This window comes from Tenrec ecaudatus, chromosome 10 (assembly GCF_050624435.1).
Source record: "Tenrec ecaudatus isolate mTenEca1 chromosome 10, mTenEca1.hap1, whole genome shotgun sequence".
Taxonomy (NCBI): domain Eukaryota; kingdom Metazoa; phylum Chordata; class Mammalia; order Afrosoricida; family Tenrecidae; genus Tenrec; species Tenrec ecaudatus.
The window spans coordinates 124,753,171-124,772,439 of NC_134539.1; the positions used below are offsets into that span (position 1 = coordinate 124,753,171).

At 53.9% G+C, this 19,269-nt stretch overlaps 1 protein-coding gene across 2 annotated transcripts in view; it reads right to left on the reverse strand.

Moving 5' to 3' along the window:
• Positions 1-19,269, reverse strand: part of MSI2 (musashi RNA binding protein 2) — a 424,558-nt gene that overhangs the window by 4,120 nt on the left and 401,169 nt on the right. Inside the window, exons 12-13 of one of the 2 annotated variants that reach the window (XM_075561554.1) lie at positions 4,932-5,086; positions 2,134-2,206 (exon numbers count right to left, since the gene is read on the reverse strand). In XM_075561554.1, coding sequence (XP_075417669.1) covers positions 2,165-2,206; positions 4,932-5,086 — 197 coding nt within the window. In that variant the 3' untranslated portion in view covers positions 2,134-2,164. Of the gene's footprint in view, positions 1-2,133; positions 2,207-4,931; positions 5,141-19,269 lie in introns of both variants that reach the window. The other variant, XM_075561553.1, reaches the window with a different exon arrangement.

A 19,269-nucleotide genomic window follows, 5' to 3' on the forward strand; every position in this document is an offset into this window, starting at 1 on the left:
CGTGCTTTTCAAAGACCCTCTGTGCTGGGCTAGGAGGGGGGAGGCTCTGCCCGGCTGATGGCCTGCTGAGACCGCAGTGAGGGGAAAAGGACATTTAAGTTTGGTGCCCGGGGCGGGGACAGAGGGCAGCTAGCTCTACACCTCAACATCCACTCTGATTAGGGCAATGGCCGGGAATGAGGCCGGCAGCTGGACTTATCTTGGGCTTGGGTTGCTGCATCAGTGAACTGACTACGGATTGGTGTCGCTTTTTTTCTGTGTAAACTTCTGTTTCGAACCTAGACCGGCTTTCAAACGTTCTGCCTTTATGGGACACCCATCGACGGCTAGTCAGAACTGAAAATATACATTTATTTTTTAAAAGCCTACCACATGCCAGGGATTCAAGGTCAGGACACTTAAAAACAGACCCAGTGCATCACCAGGCTGGGTCATGGCGAATACAAACAGGCCCACCGGTTATAGACTTGCTAACTAAGGCCCCCAGAGGGGAGGTGACTGAACCTTCATAAGCCCCCCCTGTGTGGGTGGCTTTTCTGCCAGGCCACTGGGTCTGTTACTTGCTGCACTACAGCCACTCAATCCATTTACTTCACTTAATCCAGGCGGGAGTGTGGCTACTTGACCCTTCTATGGACACTGGGGGAGGCTGGGAGCAGACCTCTGGCCAGGTTGCATGGGCCTGGGGGGGGGGGGGGGGCTGGGTTTAGGCACGGCTAGCACCCATTCTGTTCCAGGGGGTGTGGCACTGGCCAGGCCAGCCTCTTGCCTTGTGCCCCATCAGCTCCCCCTGCTGATGGGCTAAGGAACCCACTATCTGGCTGCACCAAGGGATGGCTTGGCGCTGCCTCCAATTTCGGGGTTCTGGACTCAGCCAGCACCCTCCTTGCTCAGACCCTTACTCGCCAAACTCCCTAATCCGATGGAATTAGTAGTGAGTAGCTCTCCTTCAAAGCCCCAGTGGGGCCTCTGGCTCTGCCCAGAGATGGTTGGGTCAGTGCTCAAAAGGAGGTGGGTGGGGATGAGGGGTGGGGAGAATTCACACACATGTTTTATTGGGTTAAGAGAGGCCGTTCTGTTAGCAACATTAGAGCAATCCGGGCGACTGGTGGGGCCCAGTGCACCTGGGTGTCTCGGCTGGTCCCAGCCTACAGCACCCTGGACCTGCCGTGACCCTCTAGAGAAGCGGTGCCTGTGATCTAATGGCGAGCCCAAAGGGGCAAGCTCATCCCTGGCCTCCTCCAGCTCCCAGGCCTCTGCTGCAGCACCCACCCGCACTCTCCCAAAGATCACCCCTAAACTGACACGTACATGTAAGGCCTTCCCGAGCACAGCCCCTCCTCCATCCCAGTTCCAGCCGAGGACCACGGGTATCGTTTGTTCAAACAGGGACGTGGCAAGGGGCTTCTACACTGCCAGCCACAACCTCCCCTCTCCTCCGTCCCACCCCCTCCAGATCCCCATCGAAGTGATTTTAAGAAACGTTTAATTAGCTTGAGCTCTGAGTAAAAGGTTAGGAAACTGGCAGGGATCCAAACCCACGTCACGCAGGTGATGCTGTTCATTTAATTTGCCTTTCCGTGCCGTGATCTGAGTAATTGGTCAGTAGGTACTGGCAAAAAATGTTTTCTTTTCACTGAAAAGGTGGGAGTCTAGTGCTTTGGCAGCAGAGACCCCACTGGCTGGCCACCCACAGAGCCCTGGGGAGCCGAAGGGGTACTTGGGGTCTTGGGGAGGCAAGCCTGGGGGAAGAAGCCTTCCTTGCCCTGGTGGTGGTGGGCACACAGCACCAGTCGCCTTCCAGTTTCCCACGCTCGTGATGGTATTTGGTTGGAGACAGGGGAAGATGAGGGTGAGGAAGATGAAGAGCGAAGAGCAGAGAGAGAGAGATGGAAGGGGGCGAAAGGTGGGGGTGCCCTGATTCACGCTGGAGAGCGGGGTCAAAGGGCTGGACTGCGTTGTTGTTGTGGGCGTCTGCCCACCCCACCCGCCCAGGGGTCCGGAAAGGGGAGACCAGGTGAGCGCAGAGGAGAGGCAGAAGTGGTGAGAGAGGGGCGTGTGCTTAGATGTATGGGCGGGGCACATACATCCACGGGCACGCCCATGGGGCGGGGACACGGCAGACGGTAATACCTCAGAGTGAGTTGGCAACGCAAGCACCTGCTCAATGGTATCCATTTGTAAAGGCCGTTGCAATCAAAGGTCCCTAAAATTGCACAATTGTTAAGGTCGTCAGTGAGGTGCACACGGGAACAGAAGTCACCTGCTGGGTAAGGAAGCGATCTCTGGGACCGGCTGTGGTTGCCAGCATGAACATGTAACTGAGACACCTCGAGGTGCAGGACTGCACCCCTCCTCCTTCCGCTCCCCCTCCAGACCCTGCCCAAGCCTGCGTTACCGCAGGAGGTAATCAAGAGCCAGATTGGGAGGAGGGCCTCACATCCCCAAAGCCACCTGGCCTCCGGCCTGCACCTCCAGAGAGCAGCGCCGAGACCCGTGCAGCCAGAAGGTGCTGCTGCATGGTGACTGCAGAAAGCCAGCAGCGCCCGGGTCAAAAAACCCAGGTTTCTAGAACAAACGGGTCTGCGTTGGTGGACGCTGGGGATGGAAGTGAGTCGTGTTCTAAGTCGGTGGTAGCTGGTCCTCCACACTGATGAGGCTTTAAGCTGAGTAAGAATATTCTGGATTTGGTATGACAACTGATCGGAGGGGATCTGACTGACTTAAGTGAAATTGGTTTGGGAATGGAACTGAACAAGGGCTCATATTCCACAGGCCCATGCCTGGCAGAAGTGTGTGTCTGTGTGTTGTGTGCGTGTGTGTGCGGTGTGAGTGTATGTCAGACTAAGTCTGCGTGTGTGTATGAGAATCTATGTTGATGAGGTGTATGGGGTGTTTGTGAGTAGGTTCACGTGGTCTGTTGAGGATGTACTATGGGAGTGGTGTAAGAGGGAATGTGTGTGCAGGTACATGTGTATGTGGTGTGTGGTGTGTGTGTCTGATGTATGAGTAGTTTGTGTGGGGTGTTGGATAGTGTGTATATGTGAGAGTGTGTGAATTTGATGTGTGATGTGAGTGTGGTGTGTGTCTAATATATGGGTATGGAGTGTTGTACAGTGTGTGTATGTGAGAAAATGTGGGGAGTGTGTGAATATGTGCGTATGTGAGTGTCAATGTGTGTAGGCTGTGTGTGCATGTGTGGGTACATGTGTATGCATGTGAATGTGTGTGTGGGTGTGAATGTGTATGGACTGGGTGTGTATGTGTGGGTACGTGTGTATGCATGTGCATAGTGTGTGTGGGAATGCATAGGTCCTGGGTGTACACATGTTTATGCATGTGAATATGTGTGTAGGCTGTGTATGTGTGGGTACATGTGTATGCACGTGAATGTGTGTGTGTGAATGTGTGTAGGCGGTGTATATGTGTGGGTACATGTGTATGCATGTGAATGTGTGTGTGTGAATATGTGTGTAGGCGGTGTGTATGTGTGGGTACATGTGTATGCATGGGTACATGTGTATGCATGTGAATGTGTGTGTGAATATGTGTGTAGGCGGTGTGTATGTGTGGGTGTGTGTGTATGCATGTGAATGTGTGTGGGTGTGGATATGTGTGTAGGCGGTGTGTATGTGTGGGTACGTGTGTATGCATGTGAATGTGTGTGGGTGTGGATATGTGTGCAGGCTGTGTATGTGTGGGTACGTGTGTATGCATGTGAATGTGTGTGGGTGTGGATATGTGTGTAGGCGGTGTGTATGTGTGGGTATGTGTGTATGCATGTGAATATGTGGGGGTGTGAATATGTGTGTAGGCGGTGTGTATGTGTGGGTACGTGTGTATGCATGTGAATGTGTGTGGGTGTGGATATGTGTGCAGGCTGTGTATGTGTGGGTATGTGTGTATGCATGTGAATGTGTGTGTGTGTGTGCATTGGCATTGTGTGGCTTCCAATGCCACAGGCAAGAGTCAGGCTGCAGATGCTGTGGATTCTGGTGGGGATTCAAAAAGGCTGTGGAAAAATGCCATTATCTGTTCCTGCCGTTTTCCTACGAACTCTGAGGAGCCCCCTGTCTGTCTGCACTTGCTTTGTGCTCCCCTGGCAGGCTCGCCTGCCTTCTCCCCCAAGTGCAGTTGGACAGGGACACCGGCTGGGCAGCGGACACTACTGTCTTAGCTTAAAAACAAATTGCCTCCAAAAAGGAGTGTTGGGCATCGGGCGGTCCGGTTTCTGATTCCAAATGGAGGGACAGCGAGTCAGTGGCTCAGGCACATTCATGCTCACATACACAGAGGGAGAGACAGAGTACAATCTGAAAACAGCATGCAAATCTGTTAAGCAAATTTCCACTGCCTGGGTTAGTCAGATTATAGAACCACAGTGCATTACAAATATCAAGTGCGTCTGGCTTCTGGGGTTAAAGACCTCAAGGGGGAACTTACTTGGAACCTGGAAACTGTAAGAAATATTAGCACAGGAAACCCTCTGGGGCAGGGACCACCACCGCCCCCCACTCCCCCAGGCACCAGCGCTGCCACGGGGACCCTACAGCCGGTGGGCGAGGAGCCCCTCCATGCGTGGCAATGCTCTCACATGAGGGGGACGGCAGTTGTCCCGTTTTGTAGCCAGGTGGGACATGAGGCTGATGTGGGTCACTTAAGGTGGCCACAGTCTTAAAGGCGAAGGTGACAGCGTGGTGACTGGGCCCCTGACTGCACATGCTCCTTCTGCCCCATCTGGGGCCCCGTGCACAGTGCCTGGCCCGCGGAGGGCTCAGGAGCCATCTGACGGAGTGTCAGCAAATGGAGAGCCCCTAGCTGATGCGCTGTGGATGGGGGACCCCCCCCGTGGTCTGCCTCCATCCGGCCACCCACGGGCCACCAGGACACCTTAGGTGGATCAGGAAGGAGAGAGGGGGACAGGTACTTACAGCTATGCCGTGGCCGAAGCCCGAGCCCGGCTGTGGGCTGGCTGCACTTATGTAATTCCCCACTCCGGAGTCCTGGCTGGCAGGGCCATAGAGATCGGCGACAGGTCCTGGGCTGTTGGCCCCCGGGAAGCCTCCGGGCCGCGCCGGGTTGGAGCCTGCCGGGGAAGCGGGCGCGCCAAAATTCGGTTGAGCACTGTAGCTATTCAGGACTGGTGTGCAGAGAATAGAGCTGGGTATGAGGCCAGAAGCCAGGCATGCACCGCTCATTACAAGCCAAACACTCGAGAAAAACAGCTGAGGCCCAGCTTCGAACACCCAACCAAGGCCATGCGAGAACATCAGCAGGGACTCAAGAAGGCTCAGCCCAGGCTACGACGAAGAAGCTCGGAGCTCCAGAGAGAGTGAAAAACAGTCATTCAACACACTGGGGCAACCAACCGGGGTGCTTCACTGCCCACCAGATTATCACAATAGAAATAGAAACATGTAGATATAGATAATATAAATTTATGGAGGAGAGAGAGAGAGAGAGATTTTTTTTCCACATCTGAGTTGATGCTCATGCAGTCTGGTCTAGGTCTGGGCACGCTGAGATAGCATTCACATCCCATGCAAACTACAAAGGAACTAGTTTTAGACTACACATTGTGTTAATATTGATATTAAAATGTGACAGGAAACAAAGCAATTTGTGTCCAGGAAAAAAAAAATCTTTTGAGGGGAGGGGATTTTGGATTTTTTTCTTTTCTTTTTGGTTTGCTTTCGGATCCATTAAATGGCAAATTTGGTTTTTTTGGGGGGGGGTGGAGAAATAAAAACAGAGGGAGACAAAAAAAATCTTCATTCTCCACCCCCTCCAAACCATTCCCCCCTCCCCTCCTGCTGCTCCCACCCTCTCCACCCTCCCTCCCCTTGCCACCCCTGCATGGAAGTCGTTGATACTGAGCGTGGTTGGAGGATGGGTTATGTCATATGGAGAATCTGGGCAGCTCAACACAGCCGTAATGATGGCGGGCGGCAGGGGACTCCCTTTTGGGTGGAGCACAGGGGATGGAGGGAGGGGTTGGGGATGGTACACCTGAAGACGGGGGGGGGGGGGGGGTGGGGGACTGAAGCTGGGGGTGAGAGCCAGACACCCACACACTCACCTCCTGCAGGAGAAGGGAAGGGGGATTTAGATGTGACTTTTCCTTGTTTTGAAAACAACAAAAAAAGACAAAGCATGAATGCAGAGTGTACGGACTTGAACTGATTCGCAGCGGAAGCATACCTGGCCCAAAGGCCTGCTTTTGGCTAGCTGACCTCAGACCACAGCTTCTGAGATGGGGCTGTGTCCACAGATCCAGAGATCGATGGTGCTGGGTCTTGGTGCTGAGGGTGGGGGGTAGGGAGGCCAGGAGGAAACCCTGCCTTGGGCCCCTTATCTTCATTATCCCGCCGTCCCCCCCGCCCCCGCCCCCCCAACGAGGGCCACAGCCCCAGAGCCTGACAGCCGGGTAAATTTTGTCTCCTTTGAAAAAATTTCCTCTTAGTACTTTCAATTTTCTTTTCCAAAAATGGGAGGAAAGGGTGGGTGTTTTTTTTTGCTTTGTCAAAGCAAATGGTTAAAGTTCAAGCCAGGTGTCCTGAAGAACCGGACTGATACCCCACACACTACCCGTACCTCCACCCACCCCGTCCCCATTCTGTCTTCAGATCACCTGCCTTCAAGGACGGCAGACCCCTGACTCCCCTCCCAGCTTCAGCTGGGCCAGGTAGGTCCAAGGAGCCACCGTGGAGTTTTACTCACTTGCCGTTAGAATGGGAAGAGACAGAGGAGGCACCCAAGCCAGGTCCAGAAGAGCCTGGGACTGGGGCCTGAAGACACAAGGACACCAGACCAAGCTGGCCTTGCCTCCTGGCTCAGCACGGGAAACCCAAACTGACCCTTGCCTCCCAATGTCCTTTGGGGTGGGAAGTCCCAACCCCCATGAAGCTGGGGGGCAAGGATCACTCCTTGCATCTGTTGGCCAACATCAAGAACAGATTAAAGAGGAAAAGAAAAATGATGCAGCAGTTTCGCTGGCAGACAAGGGGGCGGGGTGGGGATTTCTGAGTACAGATGATTAAACTTGTAGATAACATTCGGCCCTTCTTGTGCAAGGAGGCAAATATCAAGCTGAGATGATATTCCAAAGGCGCTATTATCTTGGCCTTCCACATGCTCTCTTCTGGGCTCAGCAAAGAGCGAGCACTGAGATGGTGGACTCCGAGTGTACTACGGTACTGGAACCACCACCCCCCTCCGCCCGCCAGCACCAAGTAATATGCTCAGCTGTTTTGTTTTAGGGTGGGTGGGTAGAGGAAGACACAGAGAAAGAGGCTTTGATTTTTTTTTCCTTTACTGACCTGAGAAGAACCTGGCCCATCTATCCATTTATCTCAGGCATAGGGGGTGGAGGGTGGCAGAGAGAACTAACTGCCCAGAGACCAGTCTGGCCAACAGAAGCAACTTTTGGAAACAGGAGGCCATGGGTGGATGCTGGCCCCAGATGCCCGTCACAGGCTCAGCACACAAAGGGCTGGCAGCCGTCACGCCCAGCACTGGCAACTTCTCCCACCCTTGTGTGCCCAGGCCAGGAGGGGCTTTCAAAAGCAAACAGCTCCTATTGGGACAGCCCGCCCCCTACCCCCCCCCCCCCGCCTTGCCATCAAGTATCACTCAAATCGCCCTGGAGAAAGCGAGGTATGTGGATGCAGTTTGAAAGCACAAGTCTTGATTTATTACACACCGGCTTCTACTCACGCCTGAGCCCCAGCTCCCTGTCACCTTGCAAATGTTCCTCAGTCGGAGTGAAAGCGGTGGCCTGGTATCCACTAGAGGGCGCAGCCCCAGTCCCTTTCTGGAGGCTCTGGGTCAGCGAACCAGCCCATGCAGGGTAGGGGCTCTGAGCAAGCAGGACCCCTGGTATTCAGTCAGCACGCCCCCCCCCTCCACCCCCTCTGTGGGCATATGCCAGCCCCCAAACAAGCCACCTGGAAACCCAGGCATCTTCGGGGAGACCCATGAAAAGCAAATGGCGATTAGGAAAAAGCGGCGAATCGCTTCCCTACTAAGCTTGTTGGTGGCTGTGGTCTGGCCGTGGGCAGGCCTTGGGGACAAACACTCTTATTCTCTCTGGGAATGTGAGCAGCTCCACATCCTGCATGCAGGCTGGCTGCACAGAGGAGGACGTCTTTGGTGATGTCCTCTGCCTCCAGGCCTGGGGACATACCACTGCCCTGAGGGTGCTTTCTTTGGCACCCACCCTGCAGTGCATTCCCCGTGACCCTGGCCTGGCACCTTCCCCGGGGGAACCCAGGCTCACCAGGAGAATTGGGTCAGGAGGAAGGGAGGGGGCATGGCTCTCAGTGGGTAGTGCCTCCTGGCCTAGAGCTCAGCGTGTGTGTGTGCAAACGTGGTCGAGCCAACGGGCAGTGCTGGGATGTAGGAATTGGGCATATTACTCCCGTTCCTGAAGAGGGCATGGTCCCGCACCCTGTGGCCGGCCACATGTGCTCTGGGCGTTACCAGGCCAGCAGTTACCCCTGCGGCCAGCAGGGTCCCCAGCCACAGCCTAATCCCGAGCACTTTCCTATCTCCCTGGCATCTCCTGGGCCTGCCCAGAGGGGCAGCTGTGGTGCGGAGAAAGAGAGCGCTGGACTTGGGGCCGGCAGACCGGGGTGACCCTGGCATCCATCTGCACAATGTGAGCGGAGGAACAACTACTTCCTCTGACTCTGAAGGGTGCTGTGAGAAGGAGCAGAGTGCAGATGCTCCGAAACTCGTCACGTTTACTGCAAACACACCTGACTACTTTCAAACCCGCTGTACCTGCCAAGCCCAGCAGGGCTGGGACCAGGGGCGGCCTGAGGAAAACCTGATCTAAGCAAACCCAATGCATTTGCCATACAAATCAGCAGGTGATTTACAAAGGGCTGAGTTCAGGCACTGGTGCATCTACTCATCTTGGACTTGAAGAAATGACTCCCCGGCCTCAAATGTCACCAAGGACAGCAATAGGAAGTGCATCTGAATTAGAGTTGGAGGCATTGTGGGTTGGATAAAAAGAGGGACTTCCAGGCTAGCAAGGGTAAACAAACACCTGGATGGTGGACATGGAAAAGCCAGGGAGTCTTAATCTGAAACTTGACCAAACATCTGGGCTGAAGATTTAGAAACCTCCTGCAGGGGCTGTACTTGCCCCCCACCTCCTGAGAATCTCAGGGATTCCCAGGTCAGCCAGGTGAGTGGCCTGCCTGCTGGTTCATCATGGGCACGGGCCTCTGTCCAGCTGTGGTTCTGATGGGGATGGGTGAAGAGTGGAGTCACTCAGTAGTGGCAGGGGATGCTGGGAGCAGGCATGGCAGCAGCCTTGCTGTGGGTCTACACAAGATCCCCAAGTCCAGAAGGTGGACACCCGGGGTCAAGGCTATTTCTGTACGGTCCTTCCTTACGGGATGCCCCAAGATCTGAGGTCCAAAGCTGGGGCCCAGGGATGTGATGGGAGCACCCCTCAGCAGGCACCTTTTGCTCTGAGGCCTAAAAACTAGGATTTAGAATCACTGATGCAGAAAGAGGAACTGTTCACCCATGTCTTCCAGGTGGACTCAGCCTTGTAGCTGGGAAGTGAGCTCCAGCCCTTGACTCAGCTCTTGGTCTGGCGGGCCTCAGATTTCCCTAGAGGGTGAGGCAGCCCTCAAGACCACTGAAACAACCCTCTTTGTGAACTGGCTGTTGCTGTTGGTCCACCCCAAGCTGGTGCCCCCTGGTCCTTAGCAGACTTCTAGGACCAAGGTTCGTCCACGCTAGCCAGCAAACGCTGCCCAGGGTGAGGCAAATGCACTCAAGAGCTGGCACACTCTCCCCGAGTCTGACACAGAAGACAGCTTGCTGCCGAAACAGAAGTACCGGTGCCATGCAGGTCAGAGCCCAGTGCAGCGCCTCTGGGCTGATGGGTGTCAGGGACCCCATTCCCCACCTCCAGCAGCCAGGAGGGAGGAGAAAGGGGCTGGCCGGATTGGGAGTCTATGTGGTCATCTTTGAGGGCAGGGGTGGGGTTAACCCTACACACTGGCTCTGGGATTTGTTTCTGGTTTGTTAAAGAAAATGGGTAGAGGGGCTACATTGCTTGGCAGACTGATGCCACCAGATAAAGAGGCCCAGCGCCGCCCACGTCTACTTCCCTCTTGTCTCTGAGGAGCCCAGTCTCTGTCTCCCCTCTAGCAAGGGCTCCCCAAGGTGGTGTGCGGCCAGGGCATTTTCTAGGCACCCTGCACGCTTGATCTGATGCCAAGGGCAGCCATCCTCTCTCCTCTACCCAGGGGCACTGCTCTGGGGGTGGGGGTGCGTGCTGTCTGCTGGCTGTCACGGGGATCACTCCTGTTTGGGGATTCTGGAGATTGGCAGCTGGGCTGCCCAAGGCGCTCCTGAGGAAGAGGGTCGAGGACCCTACTCTGGGGCCTTCCGCTATCTCCTCTGCAGTGGTGCCCACTCGATATTAATGTAGCTCAGAGGTGGGAAGCGTCCAGCCTGAGGGCCCTATCAGGCCTGCAGAATCATCAATACGAGCCAACATCGCCTGCTTCACCACCGAGAAGCAGTTCCAGTGGGTCGGTGCAGGCTCACAGTGACCCTATAGGGCAGAGGAGCGCTGCCCACTGTGAGTTCCAAGACCGTAACCCTTGACAGGAGTAGAAAGCCCCGTCTTCCTCCCGAGGAGCAAGAGTTGGTTTCAAACTGCTGTCCTTGCACCCCCACCACATCACCACTGGGCCACTAGAGTCCTCGCCATCACATTGGGCGGGGAGTTAACGAAATGTTTGACCAGCGTGGCCTGCGCACGATGCTTTAAATATGGGAACCAAGGTTCCCCACTCCGGTGCAGATGGTTCTCTGGGAAAAGTGGAAACAAGAAGGGAAGCCTGGCTGTGGGCTCAGAAGAGGGGGGGGGGGGTTGTATTCCACAGGGGGCCTGTCCAGGGATCTGTGGCCTAAAGGCGGGAAAGACAGACCTAGAGCATCACAGTGACCTCCACCCTGGGGAAACTGCGCGGCACCCGAAATTAAGGTCAGTTCAGGGACCCAAATGAAGGGACAGTTTTATGCACAACTTAACAACAACAACAACAAAAAAAACCTCTCCTGAAATTCAGACTACTTCAGAAAGGAAAGAGAAAAAATACTTTAACACGGGGGCGGGGGGGGGGGGGGATTAGAAGAGCATTTCTCTTTCACGGTCGCCACAGACAGACAGACAGATAGTAGTGCAAGGTAGGAGCCCAGCGGGACACCAACACTGGCTAGACTGCCTAGGGGTGTGGGGGTGCAAGCTTGAACACTGACTTCCGGCCTTCCCTTCCCTACATCCCTTGGGGGAAGACTCCGGGCCATCACAGGTTGGAACTAGCACACAAAAGTGGGTGGAGAGATGAGCACGCGAGTTTCTGGTACCACTGGTGAGCCTACGGGTGGGGAGGTGGGCCACTCTGGGGTGATCAGAGCCTTGCTCAACTAGTCCTCTCCCTGCACCCCAGAAGCTAAACTAAATAGAAACGGGTGTCCTGGTACCCCCAGAATGACCCCCTTTCCTCTTTGCTTCAATTCTCCCTTCGGAGGTTTGGTTGTCCAATTGAGAAACCGACTGTCTGATTTCCAGGTAGACCTGTGACCCTTTCCAAACTGGGAGATCCCTAGTGGGGAAGACACCCCACCTCCCATTGGGCTGGGACCTCTTCCTCAGTGGCCACCATGGGAAACTAAGCAGTGTAGTGAGGGAGGAGTCAGAGAGAGCACTCGTTGCCCTGCTAAGTCTGAGCCATCCCTGGCCCCCTCTGGGAGAGCCTAGATTCACAGAGCACAGCCCCCTGAGCACCTGACAAAAGGCAGCAACTCTTTACTGATTATCGAGGCACAGGCGTTTAATCCATTTTTTAATGTAGGTGCTAATAGCTCCGTGTCCTTGAAGTTCAAAGCAGACGCATACATGTCACTAATTAGCCAAGCGTGGGAGCTGGTCAGCTCCCTCTTATGTTTCTAATTAGGTCTTTAATAACAAACACACTCCAATCTTACTAAAAGGCCCCCATTCGGTCAGACAAGAGGGAGGGAAGCCCAGGTCCTGTATGTGGCTGCTCTGGGCTGCTAGTTCTGTGTGTCCACGGTGAAGAGAGAGGGAGGCAAGAGGGCCTGTCTTTGAAGATGGGGTTCCCAGGCTCAAGAACGTGGGTCAGTTTTGCTACCTCCTCACCTGAAGAAGCTGGGCTTGATCTGTTCTGGAGGTAGGGAAGTAGGTGGGCATGCCACCGAGATAGTTGAGGATCTATATCCAGAGAGAGAATCAAGGGGTACTCAAGACTCCGGTTACACACTGGAACCACTGGGGAGCTTTAGAGAGCACTGAGGCTGGGGCCTGGCCCCCTGGGATTTTGATTTGATTGGTCTGCAGTGCAGTCGGGGCCCTGGCAAGTTTCGCCAAGTTCCTAGGGGATTTTCAAGTGCAGCCAAGTTTTAAGAACCACTAGGTTGGCAGCCACGATGTTTTCGTCTCGTCATGGGTACCACCCAACAGGAAGTCAAACTCAACAAGACGCACCATCAGCCACACCCAAGGATGGGAATCTGACTGCAGATTTAAAAAAAAAAAGGTATATCATTCTGAAATGATTTATCTCTATCACTGCTTCCTGGCATTTCTGACTGATCTCGCCACCAGGCTGCCATCTCACATATAAGTCCTTGGCTTTCTGTCCACTAGCGCCTCTCCATCCCAAGGCACCGAGATGGTCACTCTTCTCACCTCCAAGGACAAGGGTTCCAGTGCTTTGGAAATAGCAGCCACGTTGCGTTTTAGAGCCCAAACAGCCCCCGAGGCCCCTCTAACTTCAAATCCTCCTTCTCAGAAAGGTGGCAGCTGGTCAGGGAGGCTAAGCACTTTGCCGGAATCACACAGCCTGTCCGTGAGGGCACTTGGATTGGGACAAAGCCTTTACTTTTCGTTCCACCCTCTGCTGTGACTTCTCTGGGATGCTTCTATCTCCACTAGACTGATCTACAGGCCAGCCCCACCCTCACGCCCATGCCTTTCAACCCTGAGGGCAGGGGCTCGGGAGCGGTATTAGGATCCTAGAACGAACGCAGTCTCTACCCTTCTTCAAAGCCGTTTAGGGCATGGAGAAGGGGCACGTGGAAATCCGGCCTCTCCCGGGGAAGATGTCACTGGGCCAGGCCACACTTTGTCCTGGGCTCCCTAAGGTCGCCGTGACCGCCACCACTGCCGCCGCCATTGCAAGCGCAGGTGCACACGCGGGCTACTTTCTGCACCTGGTGGACCCACTCATCGGGGCCCGGGAAGGGTGAACAGCTCGGCCAAGGCACGCAGCACCAGGCTAGCGGCTGCTCCCACGCTGGCCGTGACTTCGGGCTTTGGGGACACGGTCCTGCCTCTTCCGCCGTACTCGGCGCCTGAATGAGCGCGGGATCCAGGGCTGCCGGGCTGTGGAAACCCAGGCCTCTCCCGCTCAGTGGGAGCAGCTTCCAGAAAGACGGAGGGGAGCAGGTGCGCAGCCATTCCCCCCACGGTGGCCTCGACCACAGGCACACCGGTCTGCGTGCACTGTTTATCACAGACCTGGACGGGCCATTTTGCTGATATTAATAAGTAACCTGGAACAAAGGCCTCTTTATTTTTAGCCTCCTCTAATTGCGTAGTAATTACTCATCTACAAAACAAATGAGACCCGGCTCGCAGTTGCCATGGTACCGAGGGGGTGGGGAGGGCAGCCTCCCTGCAAGACGATTGGCTGAGGACTCGCCGCTCCTGGCTGCGGCCACGCCCCTAACCTAGCTATTGGCTCACAGCAAAGCCCCAGCAACTGGGCGGCCAATCCGCTTCCAAGCCTAGGGCGGGGCTGTGCTTCCAGCGGTCTCGGTTCTCACAGTCCGCGGGAAGCGCTGTTGACTCACCTCTACGGGGACGTCTGTCCTTCCCGCAGAGACTGTCTCCGGCCCCACCGCCTAGTTTCTTTGGGGCTAAGTCCCTTCAGCTTTGTTTTAGCCAAAGCCCCCCTTCAAATAGCCCCCTTTCAAGCTAGCCCCCCTCTGTCGGACACTGGCCTGGATGGATTCGGGGACCGGAAGTCAGATCAGAAATATCAGCCACAGCCAGACAGGGCGGCGACTTTAAGTCTGCCACAGCAGAAGCAGGTGCAACTAAATATACATATCATGCCGCCCGAGGTTTGCTGCAAGTGGTTTTGGGATCTCTCCTCCCGGACGGTCGGACGCGTGAAATTGAGCCGGTAGCAGCTGCGGTTTTTAGCGGGGAGTCAGGGAGGGGTGTCTGTTTTAAAGATGCCTTGCGCCGGCATCCCAGCCTGCTAAGCTGCAGCATCACTATTAAAAGTGGTTGGCAGCACTGACTGATAACACAGACCTGGGGCTCAAGTCCTCCAGACAAGGGGGGCTCCTGGTTTTCCAGTCTACAAAATGGGGTGCTAGGACCCACTTCATCAAGCTGCTAGGGGAATTAAGTAGGGTCAGGGCTTCAGACGTTGGACAGTGCATGTTAGCTATTATTATTCAGATGAAGCCCTGGGGATGTGGTGACCTTGGGCAGCTACCCTCAAGGTCAGCAGTCTGAACCTAGCAGCTAGTCTGTGGGAGACAGACAGGCTTCTACTCCCGTAAGGAGTTTTTACAACCTTGGAGACTCACAGGGAGTTCTGCCCTGTCCTATGGGGCCGCAATGAGAGTTCTGCCCTGTCCTATGGGCCTGTTATGAGTAGGAATCGATGATAGTGAGGTGTTTTTTTTTAATTAATAAGGAATCCTCATGGGTTACATGTTGGGCCACTCGAACCACAAGGTCAGCAGTTTGAAAGTAGCTACTTCTCGGAGGAAGATGAGGCTCTTTGCTCCCTTAAAGCTGTACAGCCTCACAAATCCACAGGGTCAGATCTACTCTGCCCTGTAGGGGTGCTGGGCATTGGAATCAAGTTGATGGCAGTGGGCTTGGTTTTAGTTTTATTATTAGTGGGCTTCCTGGGTGGCACTGTGTGGTACACTGGACATCAAAAGGACAGAGGTTCAAGACCACCAGAGACGGGCACCTTGGAAGAAAGGCCTGGTGCTCTGATTTTTTAGAAACATTCTGGTGGAAACCCTTTGGAGTACAGTTCTCCCGGAAACACACAGGGCTGCCTGCCAACAGTGTCGACATTACGAATGGCTTCACTACTGTTAGGGAATCAGTCATCTCAGAGAGTGTTATTTTATTAAAGTTGGCTGGGAAGCAGCTCAAGCAGTCCATACACCTCTCACAAGATGCCCTTCCCGTAAGAGGCTCTTCAAGCGGCTCTGCACTTGGAGAACCAGGCTAGCACTTTCCTCTCCAGGCCAGAGCGTGGCTTTTCTGGGGCCCTCTCATCCTCTGGCAGTGCCATTCCAACAGCTGTCCAACGCATCATCTCCCTGCCTCCTGTTTGCAGGACCTCAAGCTGGAAAGGGGAGACCTTTGTTTTCTGCTTTCTCTAATTGCATAGTAATTATACATTTTTCCACAAATGACATGCACATCACACGGTTTTGTAAACTGCATAAGCTGTGTGTGCATTATTTCCCTAACTAGTAGTTTTTACATTGGTTAGTGCACTAGTCAATAGGTTTTACATTGTTGCTGACTTCAGTTTCACCCCATCCAGTGGATTTAACATTCACTAGAATACATCTGGTTGCAAGGGCAGCAGTTTGAAACCACTAGCAGCTCTGCAGAAGAGAGATGAGGCTTTCTAATCTTATAAAGAGTTACTGTCTCAGAAACCCAGGAAAGATCTGCCCTGCGTCTCGGGTTGCTGTGAGTGGGAACCAATTCAATGGCAGGGAGAATAAACCAATCTCACAGGAATTTCGTCCAAGGGAGGTGTTCCCTAAACCGAGCACACTGATGGCTCCTGATGAAATGGGACATGGTGCCGGCACCAAAGACGACGGGTGCGCGAAGAGCTAGGAATTCATAAGGCAGAAAGGGATCCCAGGCTGACAACCATAGGACAAGACATGTATCTCACTGCTAAATCTGAAACATTTTCATAATCGGTGCCTTTGAAATCTACAACCAAAAGTCACTGGAAGAAATTGTTTTCATCTTAAAATAGGATATTTTCATTCGCTCACTCATCAACATCATCATCATCTGACTTCCGGAAGGCTTCAGAGTCCGATCCTTTGTCACTGCCGTCACTGGACTATCTCAGCTGCCTCCTGTGTCTCAGTCACTCTTTGGTAACCCCTGGCCTGATGCCATCATTGCCGTTGCCTTCAGCATCTTCCTCTGTGTCTCCGGCCTTCTGCCGGCACACACCCCGCCTTTCTGAGGCTGACTTCTGCAAAATGTCTCCGAAAAGCTTTAGTGGCCCTGCTGAGGCTGACTTCTGCAAAATGTCTCCGAAAAGCTTCAGTGGCCCTGCTGGTGTGAACTCACGAATGCCAGACTGCGTCCGCACACCCCACTCTCCTCTCACAGGAGTCTCCAACGGGTGCTTGGCCGTCTTATCTATTGGCTGTGGCTTGCAGGTCAGGCCGCCAGGTATGAGTGCCATGTGGGCATCCAGGTGAGTGGATAAGAGTTTGAACGTTTTCTTTGTGAACATCCGTGGCATCAAAAATGAGTAAGGACATTCCGTTGGAAGTTCCTGGTGTTGCATGCAATTCCTGACATGACCCTAGAAGGTTCTAAGATCTAGATTTCTCAACGGAAGAGTGGACCCAGCCTAAGTACTGAGTGGCTGGTTCTAGTGAAGAGAGCAGAGAATTCTAATGGGATATGTGCAGAAGCCAGGGCCTTCTCGTTGCTCGAGAGCCTTTCCCTGTGGTGACTCATGCGCACGGGCCAATACAGAGGCACGATTAAGACATACTTGGAGTACGGAATGAGCTTCACTGTTTCACTTAAGGTGATCTGATGCGGTTTTCACACGGAACTGTTGAGTGAAGAGCCATGGCATGCATCAGCTTTGGTTAGAAAGAAAGGGACCTGGAGAAGGCATCTTGTTTCCCAAGGGAGAAGGAGAGTCCAACTCCACACCAGCCCAAGGCTGATTCCTGCAAAGTCCAGGCCAAGCGTGACATGCTTTCCCAGTCCCGACACCAGCGTTCCTCCCACGGCACTTTCATCGAACGCTGGGATCAGTACTTCTTCGCAATGGCTACACAGAGCTCACAGGCCATACTCATAATGATGAGGTTTACTAGGCAAGTTAACAGGTTACAATTCTGGATCACAAATACTCGGGGCACCGTTTTTCTGGTCAGGACTGCCTCCACTCTACCGTGTCCACATAGGCAGGCAGCTCATCCACACTACAGCCGGGCTTCTGCCCTGCTCAGGAAGCGCTACAGGGCTCGTTTTAGTACTAATAAGAGCCCACGGGCACCGCGCTCTCCCATAGGCCCCGGTTCGAGGTGCTCAGCTCTAACTCTGGGGGTCAGCAAGCCAAGCTTCCCAATTGAGTGCCTGCAGTCACCCCTCCACGAGCAAGCCTCCCCAAGGCACTCAGCTCTCCTCGCTGTGGGCTGGGAGCCACAGACTCATTCGCTGCTTGGCTGCTAGCCTTTTCTGACTCCTGGATCTAGAAGGGAGTTGGGGGTCCAAATGACACGCCCCGCTCCTGGCTCTTCTTTCTTGCAGCTAGTAAAATCTCTCTACCTGCTTCAGAGGTGGTTCATTCTGTATCCAGCAGAATGACGGAAATCGACCAATCCCCTCGTTAGATCCCAAATTTTTACCATCACAGTTAAATAACAACTACTACTTATGACTGAATCATCTCACTCTAGCAGCATACCCAGGGAGGAGTCCTGCAGCCTGGTGGCATAGTGGTTATGCACCGGGCTGCTAACCTGAAGGTCAGGAGTTTGAACCTTCCAACTGCTTCTCGGGAGAAAGATGAGGCTCTCTACTCCCAGCAAGTATTGCAGTTTTGGAAATTCACAGGGGCATTCTACCCTCTCTTGAGGGGGGCTACGAGCTGGGATCTCCTGGATGACAATGAGTTTTGCTTATCCACACCCCTCAGGAAAGAGTCCTTTGGTGGGCACGACAAGACTAAGGGGAGAAGAGCCGTAGCAGCAAATCGCCGTATGGGTAACAACCAGAGGGGAAGCTGGTTGAGAAATGTAGCCAATGGAGACTGACTTGAGATCCCTATTGATAGCCACCTGACACCATGTAAAACTGGGCAGGATTTGCTTTGTTCATGCTGCCCGCGGATGGCATGCGATTTCTAGACAGGTTCGCAGTTGCGATTAAAGAGTCACAAGTGACAGGGATACGATGATCAAGTTCATGGAAACAAATGCGGTTTCCATCATTTACTTTCTGACTGGGTGTGTGACCACATTTGCTCCCTGGTTTCTTGACCGTAGCTTATTGTACCTTCATTATACAGCAGAGAGGATCACAATGTACACTTTGGACTCGTGGGAAAGCACCATAAGACACACGTCCGATATGCCTGGTGGGGCTGGGACAGAGCTTTGGGGCGACTGTCATTTCTGCGTGCCACGAGCGCATATCCTATACGTGGGCGCACTGCTGAGCATAGTGAGTCCTTGGCTGCTAACGGGAAGGCTGGGATTCGGGAAGGCTGGGATTCGGGAAGGCTGGGATTCGGGAAGGCTGGGATTCGAGTCCTCCCATCGGCTTGATGCAAATGGCTTTTTGGTGGGTGAGGTGGGGGGGGGGAGAGGGAGGGAGGTCAGCATGAAAAATCCCACAGGGTCTCTTCCTGGGCAACCATGCTTTCATTTAATGAGCGTGTACACCATGCATACATTAGTTGTGACGTGGCCCCTGCCTCCAGCCCACTCTAGACCGCTGTCCAGGCTGCTCTTTCATACAAATCTGACGACCCTCCTGGTTTCAGGCCTTTCAAAGGCTCCCAGGGCCTGTGTGAACCCCACACGCACATCTGCTGGCTCTCCAGTCCCCCCCACCCACACATACCCCATCACCTGCTACTCTCCAGTCAGAATGAGATACTTGCAGGACTCTGGGACTCAGTGGCCTTTCCCCAGCCCCCTATGATTCTGACTCATCAGGACCCTATAGGACAGGGTAGAATGGCCCCTCTAAGTTTCCGAGACTGCAGCTATTTACAGGAGTAGAAAGCCCCATTTTCTCCTACAGAGCAACTAGTGCGTTTCGAACTACTGACCTTTTGGTTTAACTGTGGCATTACCAGAACCCCTTCAAACATGGAAAACCAGGCCCCAAACCTATGTGCCTTCCGGCCTGCCTCCAGGTAGCAGCCATTGTCTGCG